The 22258-nt window shown below is 42.1% G+C and overlaps 1 protein-coding gene across 1 annotated transcript; it reads left to right on the top strand.

The window, feature by feature from the left end:
- On the top strand, window positions 20501-21997 carry LOC110435118. The gene is made up of 4 exons (XM_021460484.1): window positions 20501-20736; window positions 20897-21100; window positions 21204-21437; window positions 21517-21997. Exons 1-4 carry the CDS (start codon window positions 20647-20649, stop codon window positions 21649-21651), a joined length of 663 nt encoding a protein of 220 aa, XP_021316159.1. The 5' UTR covers window positions 20501-20646; the 3' UTR covers window positions 21652-21997.

Raw genomic sequence — 22258 nt, forward strand, 5'->3', positions numbered from 1 at the left:
GAGGACCCCCTTTCCTATGGCACAATTCCATCACGGCTATACACATAGGAACAGAAGCAGTTCTATACCCAAAGTGGCAAGCCCCTCTTGCGCCCTTTCGGGTATCCTCTAACCAGCTAGATGAGATCCTACTACTGAGCTAAAGTTAGATCCATATAACCATCACGGTTGCACTGTAAGTCCCGGATAGTCGCTTAGAGAGAAGTCCTTACGGAGGGTCTAGGTCAACATGACCGAAGTTAATTGCACCATAGCCCTTTTCCTAACATTGGTCATCATATTCATTAAAGTCAGAATGGTAGTAAAGTCTCAATTAATTTAGAGCACTAGCAAAGCTACCCATATGCAATCTACCCATAGTTGTCATAAATTTATAGTCAGGTAGCTAGGATGTCCTTAAGCTTATCATATTTAGACACATGCAGATGCATAATTAATTAAGTGAATAGGTGTACAAGGGAAACCCATGCTATACTTGCCTTCGGTGAAGGGAAACTGCTGCTGGTCCTGCTGCTCCTCGGAGTAAAATGGACCACCCACGGTCACGTCACCGTCTGCGCTCGATCGACACCACACAACAACACGCATCCAAGTTCAATCATACAAGCAAACAATTCTTTAATTAGAACAGTACACCAACAGATCAAAACAAAATAAAATATTTAAAAACAGAACCTACGTTTCGCTACAAACACATAGATTCGAAGATCACAAAAATCGGGGCTAAAACGATTAAGTTACGAATTTTCAGCGACTTTCTATAGGCAACTAATTAATTAAACCTAAACCTGAATTAAAATGTTGCAAACTGCATAAACAGTGGCTCTAGCATGTAGAGAATTTATTTACGAATCTAACACAATTTGAACGGGTCAAATCGGAGCTAAAACGAATATTTTATGGCCAAAACATTGCAATGGCAATTCTGTGATTATTTCAAAGTTTAAACGATTTAAAATAATTTGGAAAATCCCTAGATTTCTCCCGGCCGAGGACTGCGGGCCGGAACTGGAAAAAGACAGGGTCTCTTTAGCAAAACCGCCCCCGAAGGGGTACGGGACGCTCTCGGCCGTCCGATTAGAATTCAACGGCCCAGATCACAAGATGAGAGAGAGAGAAAAGCAGAGGGGCGCGGCCGCCGGAGAAGAAGAAGGAGGCGGCCGGGCTCCATGGCCGGCCGGCCCGAGCTCGCCGGAGACGGCCGCGACAGAGCTACGGGGCTCGGTTTTTCAATCCGAAACCACTGGGAGAGAGAGGAGGGCGAGGGGAACTCGTTCCCGGCCTCGGAGCAACCGGGGAGAGCCCGCACGGCCTGCACCATGGCCGACGGCAGAGAACTCCTCCGGCGAGCGCGGCCGGGGCGCTATAGGACCTCATTTTGCTCGCCAAAAGGACAGGGAGAGAGCGGGAGAGAAGGGGAAGCTCACCTGCGCGACGAGAAGCTGCGGAAATGGCTCAAACGGAGGGGCAGTGCGCGGCGGTTCACGGCGAGTTCGGCGAGCTCCTATGCGGTGAGAATAGAGTCGGGGAGAGAGGGGAAATGGGGAGGGGGGAAATGCTCGGACGCGCGGGGCTCTCCACTTGAAAACCGAGGCGCGGGGTGGGGAGAAGAGGGGATCGTGGGCGCAGGGCTTCTGCTTGAACAGTTCCAGCAGGGAGAGCGAGGGGGGAGGGGCGGGCGGTTGGAGAAGGCGAAGCTGACAGGCGGGCCCGGCCTGTCAGCGGGGAGAGAGAGGGGAAGGGGGGAACCGGCCAGCTGGGCCGCGGCCCAGGAAGAGGGGGAAGAAGGCGCGTGGGGGGAAAAGGATGGGCCAAAACAGGCCAGAAAGAGAGAAGGGGGAAGGAATGAGTTTTCCATTTTATTTTTCAAACACATTTTCCAAAAGCATTTCTTTTTCTTCAAATAAATTCTTGAGCAAAAGATATTTTGTTTTCTTAACAATCATCACAATAAAATGCATCAGCATGTATGCAGCAAAAATATTGTTCTAAACTTATTCTAAATTTTAATTTCCCTAAATTTATTTATTTTTCCTATATTGAAATGCTCACAAAATAATACATTAAATTCAATTAATCTATTTTTAAAGAAATAAAATTTTGGGTGTTACAATTCTACCTCCCTTAAAAATAATCTCATCCTCGAGATTGAGACGGTACTTACTCAAAGGGATACGGATAAGAATGTCTCAGCTCATCTTCTCTTTCCCAAGTGGCTTCTTCTTCTTTATATCTGTGCCACTTCACTTTGCACATCTTTATAACCCGACTCCGGGTGACTCTTTCCGTTGTTTCTAAGATCTTGATTGGATATTCCTCATAAGTTAGATCTCCTTCAACAATGAGTTCTTCCAATGGAATTTGTTCCTCAGGCACTCGCAAACATTTCTTCAGTTGCGACACATGGAACACATCGTGAATACCCGGCATACTCGCAGGCAACTCTAACTGATAGGCCACTTCTCCACGTCTCCTAAGAATTCTGCACGGTCCAACATACCTTGGTGCCAATTTACCCTTCATATTAAATCTTCTGACACTTCTCATAGGTGACACCTTCATGTACACATAGTCGCCTATCTCAAATGCCAAATCTCTTCTTCTAGTATCAGCATAACTCTTTTGTCGAGACTGGGCTACTCTCAAGTTGTCCCGTATTTTCCGCACTTGTCCCTCTGCATCTCTAAGAACATCAGGTCCAAATACTTGACTCTCACCAGTTTGATTCCAAAACAAAGGTGTTCTACATTTCCGCCCATACAATGCTTCAACTGGTGCCATATTGAGACTTTTCTGGTAACTAATATTATATGAAAATTCTGCATATGTACATGCCCTCAACATACACTACACCACAACACTAAAACAACAATGGACGTCGGTTGCGAATGATACAAATTTGCATTGAACGATCCGTTGTTAAAGTTTCGCCTCGGATGCTCCGTTGCTAAAATTCAATACTTCGATGGATGGGCCGTTGCTATAAGTATTTTCATTTTGCGTTGAATCCTCCGTTGCTATATATCACGAATAGAGATGGATGGTCCGTTGCTGAATAAAATTATCCCAATGGCGCCATTTTCGGCCCGTCCCGCGAAAATTTTGGCCCAAAAAAACCCTAAGTCACCAAAAGGAGGACCGCAGCTCCAAACGAGTTGCAGTTTCACGCCCCCAAGCCTCCTGCCCGCGCCTCCACACTGCAGCACGCCCAGACGCTCGCCTCCAGACCGCCGCCCCACCCGTGAAAGGTCCTTGTTTGGTTTTGGTAATTGAGTGACAACTTAGGTGGACTAATAGTGTTTATGTGAGATACACAGGAGATTAGTCCACAGGTGATGATATGATGGAGGAGCTCATTGCATATGAGACATGACATGGAGTCATGTGACCAAGGTGGAGAAGATCAAGATGAGGCTTGGCTTGATGGACCAGTTGCAAGAGTGAAGGGCAAGTCGGAGGCTTTGAAGCGAGGGACCGCGTGTGACGGTGAAGCTTGAGCAAGACTTGGCGCCGATGGACCGAGGCAACGGTGAAGAGCAAGTGAGGTCAAGATCAATGAACCAATACGGTCGCGTGATGATATGAAGTGGATCATATCATTTGGTGATTGGTTGGTGCATGTGTTGCATCAACATTGGAGGAGATGGAATGGAAAGTGCAAGGCAAAGGTATAACCTAGGGCTTTTCAATTTCACCGGTCATAGGTGTGTAGAGAAGTTTATGACCGGGTTTAGGATAGATGGCCGTATTATCAAGAGGGGCAAACTTGTTTGCATATCGGTCATCTAGTGCCACTTGAGCGATCTAACTTTGCATACGTGTTAGGATCGAGTGGCGTGGCAAGTTGAGAGGCTAACTCCTTTGGGAAAATATTTGTGAAAATGCTAACACACTTGCACATGGTGGTGTACACTTGGTGGTGTTGGCACATTTGCAAAGGAGAAGGTGTTGAAGTTGATTTTGTTCAACTTGGAGAAGAGAGAGAAGTCTTTCGGTGTTCTCCGGACATTAGGATGGCTTTTAGATTGAATACTGCTTTGATCCATTTTGATTTGGATTGAGTATTCATTTTTATTGGTTAGTACTCTAAGTAAGCTTTCCAAAATGTCCAAGATCATCGAATTTGGAGTTCGGAGCTAGAAGTTAGCAACCTAACAAGTTGAACTGCAAGCACAGGACGCTGAGCGTCCGGTGGCACAGGACGCACTGTTCCAGCGTCCGGTGGCACAGGACGCTGAGAGTCCGGTGCTGCTGCAAGTTTGCGTTGCTCTCTGCGTGTGAGTCTGGTGAGCACCGGACCGTCCGGTGTGAAGCAGCAGAGCATCCGGTGCTACTGTTCCAGACGCGCGTGCGTGTGCTAACCGTTGGCGGCAACGGTCAAGTTCAAACGGCTAGTGACACGTGGCTGTTTTTGGAGCACAGGACGCACTGTTCCAGCGTCCGGTGCTACCTATAGTGAGTCCGGTGCTCACGACTTTTGCCCAGTGAAGGGGCAACGGCTAGTTTAGCCCTTAGGGCTATAAATAGAAGTGGTGGCCGGCCTTGGCTGGTGCTGAGCACCCTTGGGACTTAGTGTCCATGCATGGGGAGTGCTAGTAAAACCTCTAACTCACATATGCTTGATAGTGATCATCCGATTGTGTGAGTGAGCGATTCTAGTGCGTTGCATTGAGAGATTGCATCGAGTGGCACTAGGTGTTCGTGTTGCAAGCCGGTGGTGCTTGTTACTCTTGGAGGTTGCCACCTCCTAGACGGCTTGGTGGCTTGTGACTCCGTCGAAGCACGCAAGGAGATTGTGCGGTGCTCCGGAGAAGAGATTGTGAGGGGTACGGTGCTCACCCCGCGGGGATCGCGAAGAGCAACTCTAGTTGAGCGAGACGTGAAGAGCGACAAGTGGTCCGGCCGGGTCAAGTGCTAGAGCTTGTGGTAAGCACTCCACGTGGGAGAGTGTGACTTGCGGGTCACCACTAGCAAGAGGGCCGGCTGCAACCTTGGAGCTTGTCTCAACGGGGACGTAGCTTGGTGGCAACCAAGTGAACCTCGGGAGAAAATCATCGTGTCAACTTTGTTCTTCCCGTTGGTTTGCAAGTCCCTAACACAAGCTTGTTCTTACATTCATATACTTGTGCTTGTGTAGTTGCTCTTGTAACTAGTTAGCTTGTGTAGCTTGCTAGTTACCTTCTTGCTTGTGTGGCTAGAAGTAGTTCCCCTTGCGTGACTAATTTGGTTTGTGTAACCTTGTTAGTCACATTACTTAGTTTGTGTAGCTAAGTAATTTGCGCTCTCTAATTTGGCATTGGTTGCCTTGTTATTGAGCTTGCTAGTGAGCTTAGGCTTTGTGCGCTTTGCCTCACTAGTTTGTGTAGGAGCTCCCCCGGTTTGCAAAGTACTAGTTGCATAGGTTTGTGTGACCTTGCTCCTAAAATTGGTTAGGTGAGCTCTTGCTAAGGTAGCACCTTCTTTGCTTGTTTAGGATCTTGTCAAGGTGCTAGAGAACTTAGATAGAGGGGTGTAGTCTTGGCTAGACCGATAGTTTTAATTCCGCATTTGTTTCGGTTAGCCGGCGCGTTAAGTTTTAGAAAGGACTATTCACCCCCCCTCTAGTCCGCCATCTCGACCATTCAAGTGGTATCGGAGCTAGGTCTCTCATTTGTGGTCTTCACCGACCCGAGAGGATGGCGGCTTATGGGCTAGATGTTGAGTGTCCACACATTTTTGATGGCACACACTTTGCACAGTGGAGAAATTGGATGACATGCAATTTTAAATTTATTTCTCCTCAAATATGGTGGATTGTAAATGTGGGCTTTTCTTGTGCAATTGATAAAAAGGTTGCAACTCAAGCGCAAAAGAAATGCCTACATCTTGATTGCCAAGCTACTAACATCTTCTACTCATCTATGAAAGATAATATATTTGGTGAGATCATGGATATGAAGTCCGCCCATGAGATTTGGGTATTTCTCAATGAGAAATATGGGATGATCTCCAAAGAAGATGTTGTGCCAAATGTGGAGGCACATGCGGATGTTGAGCATGACCACAACACCATGGTTGTGGAGGATTGCTCCACCTCATGGTCAAGTGAAGATGATGATGATCATTCTACAAGATCACTTGACAAGGATGATGATGATGCCACAAGTGATGCAAATGATGATGCTACCTCATGCACACTTGATGATGAAGATGATGGCTATGAGAGTGATGCTTCCACAATCTCATCTACTACATCACCACATTGCTTCATGTCACATGATGACACTAAGGTATCTATTGGTGATGTGATTATTGATTGTGATGGTCCAAATTTTGAGCTTGTATGCAAACTCTCAAAAGCTTTAAGAAATGAGCTAGCAAAAACAAATAAATTGAAAAATGAAAACTCATTTCTAAAGACCACATGTGAACAACAAAAGCATCTACTTTATGTTACTACTTGTTCACATGAGGAGCTAAAATTGGTTCATGAGGAACTTTGTGTTACTCATGATAACTTGGTAAAAGATCATGCTTTACTCACTAAGAAGCTTTCCAATAAATAAATTAAAACTAGTGAGAGCTCATCACTTGGGTCAAATGATCAATCATATATTGTTACTAACCCTTGTGATGTAGGCAAGAAGCATGTATCCACCTCTTGTGATGATTTATTATCTATGCCATGTTCTTCACATATAGATGCTTGTTCTACTTCTATGTCTTGTGAGACTAACCTTTTGAAGGAGAACAATGAGCTCAAAAATGAAGTGAAGAATTTGAGCAACAAGTTAGAGAGGTGCTACTACTCAAAAGTCACCTTTGAACATATATTGAAGACTCAAAGAAACTATGGCCTTGGCTTCAAGAAGAAGATGACAAAGGGCAAAAGAAAGCAAGAGAGAGAAAAGCTCTCTCATTTCATGTGCTATCGGTGCCATGAAATGGGTCATCTTGCTAATGGTTGCCCAAACAAAGAGAAGCTCAAGAAGATAAAAGAAGAAGAGAGGCTAAAGCATGTCAAGTGCTTCAAGTGCCGCACTTGGGGTCATCTCACCTCAATGTGCCCAACCAAGCAATTGGTGAAGCAACAAGAAGAGCCTCAACCTAAGCCACAAGTTGAGCAAGAAAAGAAGCCCCAAACTCAAGTCAAGTTCAACCATCACGGTGACTTGATGATGAAGAAGAAGAAAACAAAAAGGGGTGGAAGAGCAAGGCATCCAATGCAAATCCAAGATGCCAAGATGATGAGCAAGGATGATGGACACTTTGCCTCGAGGTGTCCTACCAAGCTTGAGAAGAAGGCTCAAGCAACTCTCAAGAGGCAAGGCAATGAGAAGCAACATATGAGAAAGAAAGAAAAGGCTCAATCCAAAAGAAGTTGCTACTTATGCCGGGAAAGGGGACACATGGCTCATTCATGTCCCCTAGGTAATAGTTCTAAGCCTATTTCAATTGATGATAATTCTATGCTTAGAAAGGATAGTAATGGTACCTCTATGGTTGCTATTGCAAAACATCCCGCTACTCATACTAAGGCTATGCCTAAGTATGTTGCACCTAACTTGAGAGGACCCAAACTAGTTTGGGTAACATCAAAAAGTGGATGATTGTTTGTAGGTACCATCGGCATTGGAGGCTTGATTCAATTGATCTTATATTATTCATCATATGATTGAGTCAAGTATTGAAGCTTAGTGCTTATCTCATCCCAATGCCCAGTCAAATAAGTGAAGTCCAAGTGCTACAACATACAAGTACAAATATTCAAGTTGTGGTGATTTATTGGATCATTTGATGGCTTGCAAATACATGAGTTGAAGCTTGCAAATTAGATGATCATGAGATAACCAAGGTATATATTTGTTGATCACATTAATTTGGGTGCATATGAGTTGATTGAATTGGATATATATGCAATGTTGCTTGCTATAAGATGATTGAATGGGGATTGATTTGAGTTGAATAAGTTCATGAGATGACTTTTAGTAAGTGGATTGAATTGATACATGTCTTGTGAATGCATTCAATCAAGTTGATTTCAAGTTTGATTCAATTTGAACAAGTATAGCTTAATTGCTTGAAATCTGTCCTATATTGAAAACCTGAGCTAGCTGAGATCAAGTCTGAGTTTGAGTGATCAAATCTATTTGGAATGGCTTGAAATTTGGAATGCATGCTGTACAATTATCATAGAAGACGCTGTAGAAATTTCATGAGAATTGGATAATGGATACTTCAGTTTTGGAGTGGATCTTATCAGCTATAGTGCAGCAGTTTTCAGCATGTAGCAGTGGTGGAAGAATTGAAATCTGGTAGCAATCTAGAAGTCAAATGAAGCTCAAATTTTTACAACTGCTAGATGACTTAGTGAACCACATCTCCACTAAATTTCGTGATATTTGGATCTGTACATTGTGAGATATGGATATTTCTTTAAAAGGTACAGAATCTGTCAGAAAAGTGACAAATATTGGATTGATCTAGAGTCACTTAAATTGAAAGGTCCTCAAGTTGGAAATATGATTATAAGTATTTGAGCCACCTAAGTTTGGTTTTGAATTGATCTAGAAGCATGACAAGTAATGAGTACAAGGTCATTTGATTGAGGAATGTACTTGGTGTACACATTTAGTACTCAAATTGAAGATCAAGATCAAACTCAAGATGAAGATGAAGCTTAAGTTCTAGTAACTATTGGAGATCATTTGGTAGAAAAAAAAAACTTAAACAAGTAGAAAGAAAAGGACTTAAAGAAGGGTTCACGGATATTCATCATATTAAGTCCATCACTTGAATCAATCAATCAAAGGCAATTCAAGTGAGTGTCAAGAATGGTTCTTTAGAGAGAGGTCACTTCTCCCTATGTGAGGGGCGTGCCGCCCGAGGAGTGGGTAAACCAAGTGTGGTGCTTGGAAGGCTAACATGGAAGTGGTGATCTAAAGGACATTTGAGATGCTTAGTTGAAGCAATCAAAAGGATTGATCAAGAGAGCAAGCAACACCCAAAAGAGAGCTAGTCATGATGTTCAAGTGATATTATTAATAGTTCTCTCATGCAAGCAATGATCAAGAAAAGATGAAGCAAGCCAACCACAATAAAAGATAGTGCACTTGATCATAAAGTGGTTTTCATTTCATATGGGTGAAGAATTGATCTATCAATTGGCATTTATAATTGGTCTTCACCAAGCTTATAGTTGGACTTCACATTGCTATTGGAGAAATGAATTGGAATCTATGTGACTATCCTCTTCTCTAACATAGCAAAGGTATCATTGTAATGTGCATGATCATTTCATCCCTTACTAGTATGCGGTTAGTGCATATAGTACATGCTTAATAGGATCATACATGACAAATGAAAAGTTTTAAATTCATAGCTTACCACTATTGCTTGATTGATTAGTTGATCTAGTGGTATGTATATGAGTTTGTTCATGAGCTAGTAAACCCAAGTACTTGATCTATTTTGGATTGCTAACAAGTGACAAGTACAACATTGGCAAGATAACCCTTAAATGTGAGGTGTGAAAAAGCTTGTCATTGGTTCAAACCGGACTTGGAAGCTTAGGCAAATCAATTTAGTTCAAGTCAACACTTAAAAGCTCATGATGATTAGAGTACAAGAACAAGACAACAATGCAAATGGATATCTAAACTCAAATGTTTCCTCAATTGGTATCCAACAAATGGTACTCATGATGATGATAGCAAATGTTCAAGAAAGCAAACAAGTGGTTCCATACTAGAAGATCTTCATTTGGAAGAAGATTTCCATATGGTATCGGACAAGATATTTCAAATGATATCACATTTATACATATGGTATCTTTCATACAAGAAGGTGGTTCCACAAGTGATCCTCAACTTTAAGTGATCATCAAGTGAAGAAAGTTCCCTCACCAACAAAATTGACAAGTGAATGACCCATGCTATGACATAGGGGGAGTTGCCCCACCAAACGGTATCAAGGTCAAAGATCCTATGTGGTATCTCAAGAGCAATTCAAGTAATATCATTCCAACACATGGTGATGTCCATAAAAAATGCAAGATTCAAGCCTCAACCATCTATCCCAATGCAATCCTTTGTCACAATGAGATTCACACTTTTTCAATTGGTATCAAGTGATTTAATTGGTATCACATACCTTTTATGGAAATTGATGACAAAGGGGGAGAAGTTGGAACAAAGATATGATCATGGGATAAGTTGGACAACAAAAGATATGTTTCAAAAGGGAAAGATCAAAGATGGACATGGACAAGGGAGCGACATTAAAGGAAAAGAGTTGGATCAAAAGTCTTGAACATAAGAAGCACACAAGTAGGGGGAGCAAGCTCATGAACCTTGATTGTTTGCATTTGATATGTGCATACTCATGTGCTTGCTTGCATTGCATAAGTTTTAAATTCAATATGCATGCTTGTGTGGTGTATGCTAGTTATAGAACTTGATTGATGATATGATAACTAGCATGCAAAGGTTGGTAGCTAGACTTGTGTTCTTCAAGTAAAGACTAGACCCTTGCTTTTAATGTTGATCTCACGGGGTTTCTAGTGTTTTTGTTGTCTAGCTACTCATGGTGCTAAGGATGGTGTACAACTAAATGCTTCAAATGCTATCGAACTTGGTATCGAACTACAAAGGTTTATTCTATACACCTTAGCACTTAGTAAGGTTTTGTGGTGCTTATCCAAATCTTGACATAGAGCTTAAATGTTGGATAAGTAGCATAAAATCCAAAACAAGTTAGCAATTTACACTTGTGTGAAGTGCTAGCTTGAAAAAGCTTAAATTCCATATCTTTGTAGAGTTGTCATCAATTACCAAAAAGGGGGAGATTGAAAAGTCCTTGTTTGGTTTTGGTAATTGAGTGACAACTTAGGTGGACTAATAGTGTTTATGTGAGATACACAGGAGATTAGTCCACAGGTGATGATATGATGGAGGAGCTCATTGCATATGAGACATGACATGGAGTCATGTGACCAAGGTGGAGAAGATCAAGATGAGGCTTGGCTTGATGGACCGGTTGCAAGAGTGAAGGGCAAGTCGGAGGCTTTGAAGCGAGGGACCGCGTGTGACAGTGAAGCTTGAGCAAGACTTGGCGCCGATGGACCGAGGCAACGGTGAAGAGCAAGTGAGGTCCAGATCAATGAACCAATACGGTCGCGTGATGATATGAAGTGGATCATATCATTTGGTGATTGGTTGGTGCAAGTGTTGCATCAACATTGGAGGAGATGGAATGGAAAGCGCAAGGCAAACGTATAACCTAGGGCTTTTCCATTTCACCGGTCATAGGTGTGTAGAGAAGTTTATGACCGGGTTTAGGATAGATGGCCGTACTATCAAGAGGGGCAAACTTGTTTGCATATCGGTCATCTAGTGCCACTTGAGCGATCTAACTTTGCATACGTGTTAGGATCGAGTGGCGTGGCAAGTTGAGAGGCTAACTCCTTTGGGAAAATATTTGTGAAAATGCTAACACACTTGCACATGGTGGTGTACACTTGGTGGTGTTGGCACATTTGCAAAGGAGAAGGTGTTGAAGTTGATTTTGTTCAACTTGGAGAAGAGAGAGAAGTCTTTCGGTGTTCTCTGGACATTAGGATGGCTTTTAGATTGAATACTGCTTTGATCCATTTTGATTTGGATTGAGTATTCATTTTTATTGGTTAGTACTCTAAGTAAGCTTTCCAAAATGTCCAAGATCATCGAATTTGGAGTTCGGAGCAAGAAGTTAGCAACCTAACAAGTTGAACTGCAGGCACAGGACGCACTGTTCCAGCGTCCGGTGGCACAGGACGCTGAGAGTCCGGTGCTGCTGCAAGTTTGCGTTGCTCTCTGCGTGTGAGTCCGGTGAGCACCGGACCGTCCGGTGTGAAGCAGCAGAGCGTCCAGTGCTACTGTTCCAGACGCGCGTGCGTGTGCTAACCGTTGGCGGCAACGGTCAAGTTCAAACGGCTAGTGACACGTGGCTGTTTTTGGAGCACAGGACGCACTGTTCCAACGTCCGGTGCTACCTATAGTGAGTCCGGTGCTCACGACTTTTGCCCAGTGAAGGGGCAACGGCTAGTTTAGCCCTTAGGGCTATAAATAGAAGTGGTGGCCGGCCTTGGCTGGTGCTGAGCACCCTTGGGACTTAGTGTCCATGCATGGGGAGTGCTAGTAAAGCCTCTAACTCACATATGCTTGATAGTGATCATCCGATTGTGTGAGTGAGCGATTCTAGTGCGTTGCATTGAGAGATTGCATCGAGTGGCACTAGGTGTTCGTGTTGCAAGCCGGTGGTGCTTGTTACTCTTGGAGGTTGCCACCTCCTAGACGGCTTGGTGGCTTGTGACTCCGTCGAAGCACGCAAGGAGATTGTGCGGTGCTCCGGAGAAGAGATTGTGAGGGGTACGGTGCTCACCCCGCGGGGATCGCGAAGAGCAACTCTAGTTGAGCGAGACGTGAAGAGCGACAAGTGGTCCGGCCGGGTCAAGTGCTAGAGCTTGTGGTAAGCACTCCACGTGGGAGAGTGTGACTTGCGGGTCACCACTAGCAAGAGGACCGGCGGCAACCTTGGAGCTTGTCTCAGCGGGGACGTAGCTTGGTGGCAACCAAGTGAACCTCGGGAGAAAATCATCGTGTCAACTTTGTTCTTCCCGTTGGTTTGCAAGTCCCTAACACAAGCTTGTTCTTACATTCATATACTTGTGCTTGTGTAGTTGCTCTTGTAACTAGTTAGCTTGTGTAGCTTGCTAGTTACCTTCTTGCTTGTGTGGCTAAAAGTAGTTCCCCTTGCGTGACTAATTTGGTTTGTGTAACCTTGTTAGTCACATTACTTAGTTTGTGTAGCTAAGTAATTTGCGCTCTCTAATTTGGCATTGGTTGCCTTGTTATTGAGCTTGCTAGTGAGCTTAGGCTTTGTGCGCTTTGCCTCACTAGTTTGTGTAGGAGCTCCCCCGGTTTGCAAAGTACTAGTTGCATAGGTTTGTGTGACCTTGCTCCTAAACTTTGCTTGTTTAGGATCTTGTCAAGGTGCTAGAGAACTTAGATAGAGGGGTGTAGTCTTGGCTAGACCGATAGTTTTAATTCTGCATTTGTTTCGGTTAGCCGGCGCGTTAAGTTTTAGAAAGGACTATTCACCCCCCTCTAGTCCGCCATCTCGACCCTTCAACCCGCCGCCCGCTCGCCGCGCCTCCACACCGCTTCCCCCGCTGACGGCCACCTGCACACGCCGCCCCTGCCGAGTCCCGCCCGCCCGTGCTGCCACACCGCCGGAATTCTCAGTCCTCGGAGGTCTTCGCCGGCTGGCGAGCTCGTCACCCCAGTCGACACCGGCCGCCCGCCCGCCCGCCTCCACTCCCCGGCCCCGGCTGGATCTCCGGCCCTGGACGCTGCTTGCCCCAGAGGTCCGCCCCACGGCATCGATCCAGGCTGGCCGCCCGCCCTAGGACAGCCCGTGTGGCTCTGTTCTTGCAGGTTCGATTGATTTGCGTCACCAAATTTCTGCTCCGCAAGATCCCACAGCCAAAGGTGTGCAAATCCAGGTGAGGCCCATCGACGGTGGTAGCAGATCGACATGCATTTGTCTAGGCTTTGTGCGGATGTGCTTTTGGCAAAATAAAATCGATGGAATTGCAGCGGTGCATGCTCGTGAGCTGTGTGCTCCCTTTATTTTGCTGCAGCTAAAAATAGGAGTAGGCTGCTTGCGTGTGCTCTGCTGGCTTTTGGCTTGGGCTAAGCCCGTCGTCTTTCTGTGATGTGCCTAGTGTGCTAGGTGATGAACCCTGGAAATTCAAGCCCCCCAAAATTACAAACTTTTTTGTCATCTGCACTAGTATGGCAACTAGCAAGAATCATTGCCTGTCTATCAAGTGTTGTGTTCCTGACTTCTGATCTTAGAGTGCATATGGCTTGTTATTTTTTTGGATTTGCTTGAATATCACTAATTCTAGTTTTAAGATTTTTAGAGTTCTTTTATATAATTAGAGATTTTATTTTAAGACATATTAGATGATGCTTTTCAATTCAGGATAATAATACTTTTACTATGTTTCGTCATATTACTTACGGTATTTATAATTTTGGACACCAGGAAAATAAATTCATTATTGTGGGTACATCTGTATTCCAGAAGTTGTAGTTGTAGGTGAAAAACTAAATGTTGGTGGGTTGTATTCCTGATTGTTCTCTTGTGCATCAGTAACATATATTGAAGAGATTATTGAAGAGGTAAACATCAGCATGACCTCTCAAACTGATCATTTATGTCTGCCCTACACTTTGAGTATTGGTCTAAATAGGCATCTTATATGGTATCACTTGTTTTTTTAGTAAAGGAGGTGGTGAATATCTTCCAAGCTTTTCTAAATTTCCAGAACAATCTAGCAGCCGGCCTTCATTGCTAAGAAGTTGACAGTTGAAGGAGCTTTTGTGAATCGGTAAGGTTTTATTTATCTAGTTCTCCTCAATGACTACCAGATTGCCGTGTTCTAAGCTACAAAATTTGTCTTGTTGATTTGTATTGATGTGTGATGTTGTAGTGGGAAAATAAATATAAAGAAAGCCTCTTTATCTACCCACAAATGTCTAAGGATAAGACATGGATTGAGAATGAGCCTAGGTACAGACAAGAACTATTTCTTAACTGCTTAGACATGATCTAGTTAAAATGGAATTTAACATAATGAATCCCATGTAGGCACACCAAGGTATATGCACAAGGTGTGAATGGTTTCATAGCTTATGCATTTAAAAATTCAGCAATAGGAAACAAGATATTATGCCCTTGTAGAAAGTGTGCAAACTCATTTTGGAGAGAGGCGTGTGATGTACGTGAACACTTGATATGTGATGGGTTTTTAAGGGGGTACACAACCTGGAACTTACATGGAGAAGCTAGTTCATCGGATGTGAATCCTAGGAATAGTGATGATGTTGTCCCTAGTGAAGAGGCTGAAGATGATGAAATATCTGAATTGCTTAGGGACCTAGCTGGTGGTCTAGATGATAGAGGGGATTTTGAAGATGACAGTTCTGATGAGCAGCATAGTGAGGACCTACGAGCCCTCCAAAAGTTGGTAGAAGCCAATAGCCAAGAGCTGTACCCTACTTGCAAGAAATATACAAAACTACGTTTCTTGATTAGATTGCTTCACACCAAGCTTCTTGGAGGATGGACTAGTAGAAGTTTTGACATATTACTAGATCTTCTTAATGATGCATTACCAGAGGGTTCAGCACTACCAAGAAACTTCCATGAATCTAAAAAATTGATTAAATCAATAGGTCTTGGGTACAAGAGTATCCATGCATGTGAAAATGATTGCCTTCTCTACTGGAAGGAGCATGAAAATAAGGATGTATGTCCAAAGTGTAAGGTCTCACGGTGGAAATCCGTTAGGAATAGCCTAGATGGGAAGCATGTTTATAAGGTTCCTAAGAAGGTTCTTCGCTACTTCCCAATAAAGAAGAGTCTCCAAAGGCTGTTTCTATCATCAAAAACAGCGACTCTTACAAGATGGCATGATGAGCAGAGAACAAGAGATGATTTTCTTAGGCATCCAGCAGATTCTCCTCTTTGGAAAGATTTTGATGATAAACATCCAGAGTTTGCTAAGGACAGCCGCAATATCCGTCTGGCATTTGCCACTGATGGATTTAATCCATATAGGAGCCAGAATGTTACTTATAGCATTTGGCCTGGTATATGTATACCTTTAAATTTTGCACCTTCAATGTGCATGAAGCAATCAAACTTCATCCTTTCCTTTTTGATCCCTGGGAAGCATGCTCCTGGTCATAATATGGATGTGTATTTTGAACCACTTGTTGAGGATTTGTTAGATATGTTTGTCAATGGAGTTAGAACTTATGATCCTACAAAGGGGGGGCATTTCCAGTTGCGTGCTGCAGTAATATGGACTATTACAGATTTCCCTGGTCTAGGATATGTGTCTGGTTGTGTTACATCTGGTGAAGCAGCATGTCCTGATTGCCACTCTTTGATATGCTCACTTAGACTTGGTAATGGCAGCAAGACCTGCTATATGGATCATCGTAGGTTCTTGGATGGAAACCACCCATTTAGGTTTGATGAGCAGAAATTTGGTTCTACGGAGCTTAGGCAGGCACCGACTCCACTTTCTGGAGAGGAAATTTTAGAGTGTACTAAAGATCTTGTCACAGTTTTTGGCAAGGATCCATCTGGAAAGAAACCAGCAAGCAAGAAACGCAAGGAAGGGGATCCTCTTGTCATTTTCAAGAGGAGATCTATTTGGTTCAAACTTCCATATTGGAAAGATTTGATGATGCGCCATAACTTTGATGTTATGCACATAGGGAAAAATGTCTATGAGAACATTGTTAATACATTATTGGGCACCGATGGGAAATCTAAGGATAATCTTAATTCTCGCTTGGACCTTAAAGCTCTTGGTATTAGAAGTGACCTTCACCCAGTTGAAATTGAAGACCAATTTTATATACCACCTGCCCCATATTCAATGAGTCCTGATGAGAAGAAATTATTTTGTCAAATACTAAAAGGGGTAAAGTTCCCTGCTGGTTACGCGTCTGATATTCGACACAACATTCATGTTAATGAGAAAAAGGTGTTTGGGCTAAAGAGCCATGAGTGCCACATTGTTCTACAAGACTTGCTGCCGCTAGCTATAAGAAAAATATTGCCAGAGATAGTTAGTGCTGCAGTGTGTCGTGTTAGTCATTTTTTTAAGAAGATTTCTGCACCTGTTTTTAGAAAAAGTGACATGGATAATCTAGAGGCTGATATAGCTGAGACCTTGAGCCTTCTTGAGACCATATTCCTTCCATCTTTCTTTGACATGATGGTACATTTGATGGTTCATCTTCCTGCCCAAGCAAGAATGGCTGGTCCAGTACATTTTCGTAGCATGTGGCCTGTTGAGAGGTAATTTCTTTGGCAGATTGAAACTTAAGAAACAAACTTAAGGGTAGTTCTTACAGGTTTAGAACATGATGAGGCTATTATATTTGTTTATAGGTTTCTGATGCGACTTAAGGGTAGTGTTCGAACAAAAAGCCATCCGGAGGGATCTATCATGGAGGGTTCTTTGTTTTACAGCAGCCTTACACTTTGTGCTCGCTATTTACATGGGTCAGCTCAATTTTATCAAAAAGTTACAGATAATGAGGGGTTGCACATAGGAAATTCAAGTACAACTATATTTCATAGCAGTGGGCAGGGTATGGCTGGGAAGAGCATGGTGACTTTAGACCACAAGACTTGGCTTCAAGCACATAGATATGTCCTATTCAACTATGCTAATATAGAACCTTACTTGGAGTAAGTTTCCTAATTTACTTAACATCACATGTTCACTTTCCCATGGATAGTAAATTTATAAATTGACATTTGCAGTAAGTATACTCATTACCTAACCTCAATTGGAGTTCGAAATCAACGAGATATCAGCCGCATGAAACATGAATCCTTCCATGAATGGTTTAGGTCACATGTAAGTATGAAAATAACTTGACACACGTTATTTTGTAGTTCATGTCTAGTTTAGTAATTAATCAAAGTATTTTGTTTAACCTCAGGTGGAAGAAATGTGTGAGGAAGCAACAAATGAGATTAAAATTATAGCTAAGATGCCAATGATGGTTGCACGAAAGTACAATAGCTATAGAATAAATGGATTTGATTTCCACACATATTCCTATGATGTAGGTAGGTCTGTTCAAAATAGTGGGGTTGCTCTAGTTGCAGAGACAACATGTTTTGAAAGAGGAAATAACAATAACTTTGTAATGGGAAAGAAAACTTATTATGGAGTTATAAAAGATATTGTTGAACTGAACTATTCACATGAAGGTAATGTGGTTCTTTTCAAGTGTGATTGGGTTGACAACCGTGTGGAAGATAAGTGGGTTAAGACCGATCAATTTGGGGTCACCACTGTCAACTTTAAGCATTTATGCAATACCGGTGAAAAAATTTCAGATGAGCCTTTTATTCTAGCATCACAAGCAGTTCAAGTCTTCTATGTTCCTGAAGGAATCGATACTGATTGGGTTTCTGTTCCTCAATCAAAACCAAGAGACTACTATGACATTGATAATTTGGAGGTTGAGCACATTGAAAATGGCAATGGACTAGTTCGGGCATTGCCTAGTTTAAATGTCGGTGTGACAGTGGATATTGTTAAAGGGTTTGTCCCTGTTGTTAGAACAGATATAGATGGTATAATTGTTGATCGAGAAAAGTCTAAAAAGAAATCTAAGAAGTAAGTCTTGTTTGCACAATGTGGCTGCCATGTTTTTGTTATTATTTACTTGCAAAATAGTTGCATTTATGTCTGCATAATCAAATTTGGCTAACTTGTTTGTTTCCTATGCAGGAGAAAAAATGTCAAACGCAAGAGGAAGCAATAAGGAAGTCTTTATCAGTCCATATGAGCTGCAGAAAATGGCAATTACTGCAAGGAACCAAAAGAAGATCGAAGAATTGAAACTACGACAATACAAAGAGGCCCTCCAGGAGCCAATTCAACCAAGGAAAAAAATGAAGGTAGCCAAATGACATGATGTTTTTGCATTGAATTATCATGGTACATTAGTACTTCTAGATCAGTAGACAATTAATTCCCAATGACATGATGTTTTTGTAGAAAACTCAGGAGACAAGGGAAGTGATAAGGGAAGCAGCAGCTAACAATCATAATTTGCAGCCAAGGCCTCAAAGACCAAGTTCTGAGGTTGAGATTGCAACTCCAAATGAGGAAATTGATGATGCAGACAATGAAACAACTGGAGACTTCTTAAGTGACAATGAAGGTCATGTTTGTAGCCTCTATTGTGACTTACCCCATGTGATCTTGTATCTAATTCCTGATGAACCTTACCATTGCAGACATGCATAGTAGTACAAAAAAGAAGAGGAAAGGTTCAAGGGGTGCCACTAGAATGGATGATATAGTACAAAAGGAACCTGGCAGCATGCCTAAAATTAAAATTGAACTAAATGCTTCAAAGCAGCCAGTTGGAGAAAATTATAGGAAGCTTTCTAGTTGTATTGGAGTTCTAACACGAAGAATGTTGCCGGTTGGATGCTCTGATTGGAGGCTTGTGCATATTAACGAGAAGATGGCACTTTGGAAGGACATAAAGGTAATGTCTCGATATGGCCTTTGCCTTTGCATTGCATTGAACGTAGCCATATATTAGTGCAGACCTGAGACTTTGGGTGAATAGGCTGAGTTTGTGTTCTATATATAGCAGGTTGTGTTTTAATATATATGCAGGTTGTGTTTTATATATAGCAAACTTTGTGTTCCAATCTTTTTTGTGAGTTCAGAAATCAAGGCCTGAGAGAAGTGCAAGAAAAAGGAGCCACAACTTCCTATGGTCTTTTGGAGGTTGTGTTTTATATATAGCACTGCTTTACTTATGAGGCTGTGATTATTACTCACCCAAAATAGTTGCATTTATGTTACTGGCCTTTTGGACAGTAGCCACACTTCCTGCCATTTCAACTTATTTTTCTTGATTGGGTTGTTTTCATCTAGAAATGATTTGATATAGATTATGCAACCTTGGAATGAGTTGTACATCATCCATTTCAGCTTATTTTGCTTGACTGGGTTGTTTTCATCCAGAAACGATTTGATATAGATGATGCAGCCTTGGAATGGGTTATGGCTAGTGCTGGAGCAAAATGGAAGCAGTACAAGGCAAAACTTAAGCGACAAATTTTTGATGAAACATTGACTGACGAGCAATTGAAGAACCTGCATGGTCATAGAATTGATGTTCATGAATTGGATTCTCTTATCAAATATTGGAGGTCTCCTGAGTCTCAAGTAAGGATTAATTGCTTGTGTTTTAGCCATTGAACTAAATTGTTATTACTCATATAACACTTATGTAATTCTAAGTAGTAACTCTTGTAATACTTCTTTTCATAGGCTCTGGCGGCTAGAGGAAAAAACAATCGTGCGAAGCTGAAGTTTCTTCATACATCGGGTAGTGTGAGCTATGCTTCAGCTGCACATAAAATGGTACATTCTCTTATCATGTCATCTCATTTGAATGGATCATTTTTGGTGCATTTTGACCTGTGGAAATTTAAAACTTGTAGGGTCAGCAACTTGGGCGCCCTCCTCGAAGAGATGAAGTCTATATAAAAACACATACTAGAAAAAATGGAGTTCCTTTAATGCCAGCAGCATCAACAATTGTAAGTTTTTGTACAAAGTCTAGACCAAACCTAGTTTTTTATAACCACATATTGATTCTTGGCTGCAGTAGTAGTAATAACCACATATTCATTCTTGGTTGTAGTAGTAGTAATAACCACAAATTCAATCTTGTCTAGTAGCAGCATTAACACTAGTCTGTGTAGTAGTAATAACCACATATTCATTCTTCCTAGGCTGATCTGCAAGAAGTTGTTAAAGTCTATCCGGAGTTGATGGACAGGACAATTCAGCAAGGTGATATTTTTGCTGTTGTTTGTGGAGAAAAGGAGCCGAGGGGGCGAGTCCGTTGTTTGGGTCTAGGACCAACTCCTCAGGACATTGGTACCCCAGGACTGAAGGCGTACTCATCGACAAAGCTTCAAATACAAGTTCTGGCACGTCAACAGGCTGAAAGTGAAAATCTAGTGCTTCAACAAAGAATCTTAGAAATGCAAGAAAGGGAGGAGCAGAGCATGGCACGAGAATCTCCAAATGTTGAAACAAACTCACACAATGGTTCTAACTCAAGAAAGCACATGGTAAAGTACATCAAAAGGCCTTTTCACAACATGGCTCTAGTATAGAAATCTAAATTCTGGTCATATACTAATCTGAACTTGTATTATCTAACATGTCCTAATTGTCATATTACATTCAACACTTGCTTTGTTGTAACTGTTCTTCCAATGCTTGATGTAGAGCCCACCGTATGAGAAACATGCTGAGGCCAATCAGCATGTTCAGGGTGAAGAAGATCATGACTGTGTAGGTGATGACTATGTAGAGAATGAGGAACTTGATGATGAGGCCAATCAGCAGGTTCCAGCCGCTGCAGCCTCGCCCGTCGTGAACACAGCAACATCACCAACGAATGATGTCCAACGCTTCGCACGTGATGATCTTGTAATCTTCTCAACCTCTCATACAGATTTCGTACAAGTGATTTAGTAGATGCTCAACCTAGGATTTATCCATTTCTCATACATATGAGCATCTTCTTCTTTAGGTTGGAAATGATGTGATCTTATTTGCCATGTCGAGTAATGAAAAAGTGGCTAAGGCAACTGTTGTTTCAATTAACCCAAACAATCATCTTGCGGGTGAGGCTCTTGGAACGAAATTTTGTGAAGTTATTGTGAATATTGTCTTCAAACGTGATGCATTAGTGCCACGTCCTTATGCTGAAATGAAGACTCTAGGTGATGCTGTAAAGATGCCGGTTGCTTGGCCATTTAATCGAGTAATGTCCACTTGATTGTATTCTCTTTTTTGATGTGTGGTGATTATCTACAATTTCTAACTAAAGATATTTGTGACAGCTGAAGGTTTGCAGTCAACAGCCAAAAAGACCTTCTCAAGGTGTGGCTGGATCTTCTCAAGTTGTTGCTCGATTTTCTCAGAGATCTTCTCAAGGTGCTGCAGGATCGTCTCAAGGTGTTGCTGGAAGCCACTAAGTTGCTGGGACTAAATTTGTTGCAGGATTTTATCATGAGATTGTTGGTAGCGACTTGTTGATTGGAAGCCATTCAATTATCTTATGGTGAACTACATGGTAGCTTTGATTGCTTTTGGACTATCCTGGTAGTTTTAGCTTTTGGACTAGAAGCTGGTAGCTTTAGCATTTGACATCAAGAACCAGAGGGTGTTATCTCTTGATCATTATGTTAGGTCACTTTTGAATGGTGGTTTTTGCTCAACAAGCAAACACTATTAGCTTCTGTACAACCTCATTACAATTGCTGGCTTTTGTACTTAGCTACCACTACATGTGGTACAATATTATCTTGTTGTGCAACTTCATGACATGCTTGTATGTCAGCTTGATTGATGTTAACAAGGTATTCTAGTGACATGATTATATATGTAGTACTCATTTGATATGTGAATGAATGAGTATGATTAATGTTCCCATTTGTAAATGTCATTGAAGATCTGTATGATATATTTTAAGTTGTATTGGTTCTGTATATTTGGCCTAATTTACACATTTTCAAATACAGCTTGTTTATTTTTTTTTACCAATTTAATTGTGGTTGATGGACTATCAGTTGCTAAAACTTA

The sequence above is a fragment of the Sorghum bicolor genome, chromosome 4 (assembly GCF_000003195.3).
Source record: "Sorghum bicolor cultivar BTx623 chromosome 4, Sorghum_bicolor_NCBIv3, whole genome shotgun sequence".
In the NCBI taxonomy this organism is placed as follows: domain Eukaryota; kingdom Viridiplantae; phylum Streptophyta; class Magnoliopsida; order Poales; family Poaceae; genus Sorghum; species Sorghum bicolor.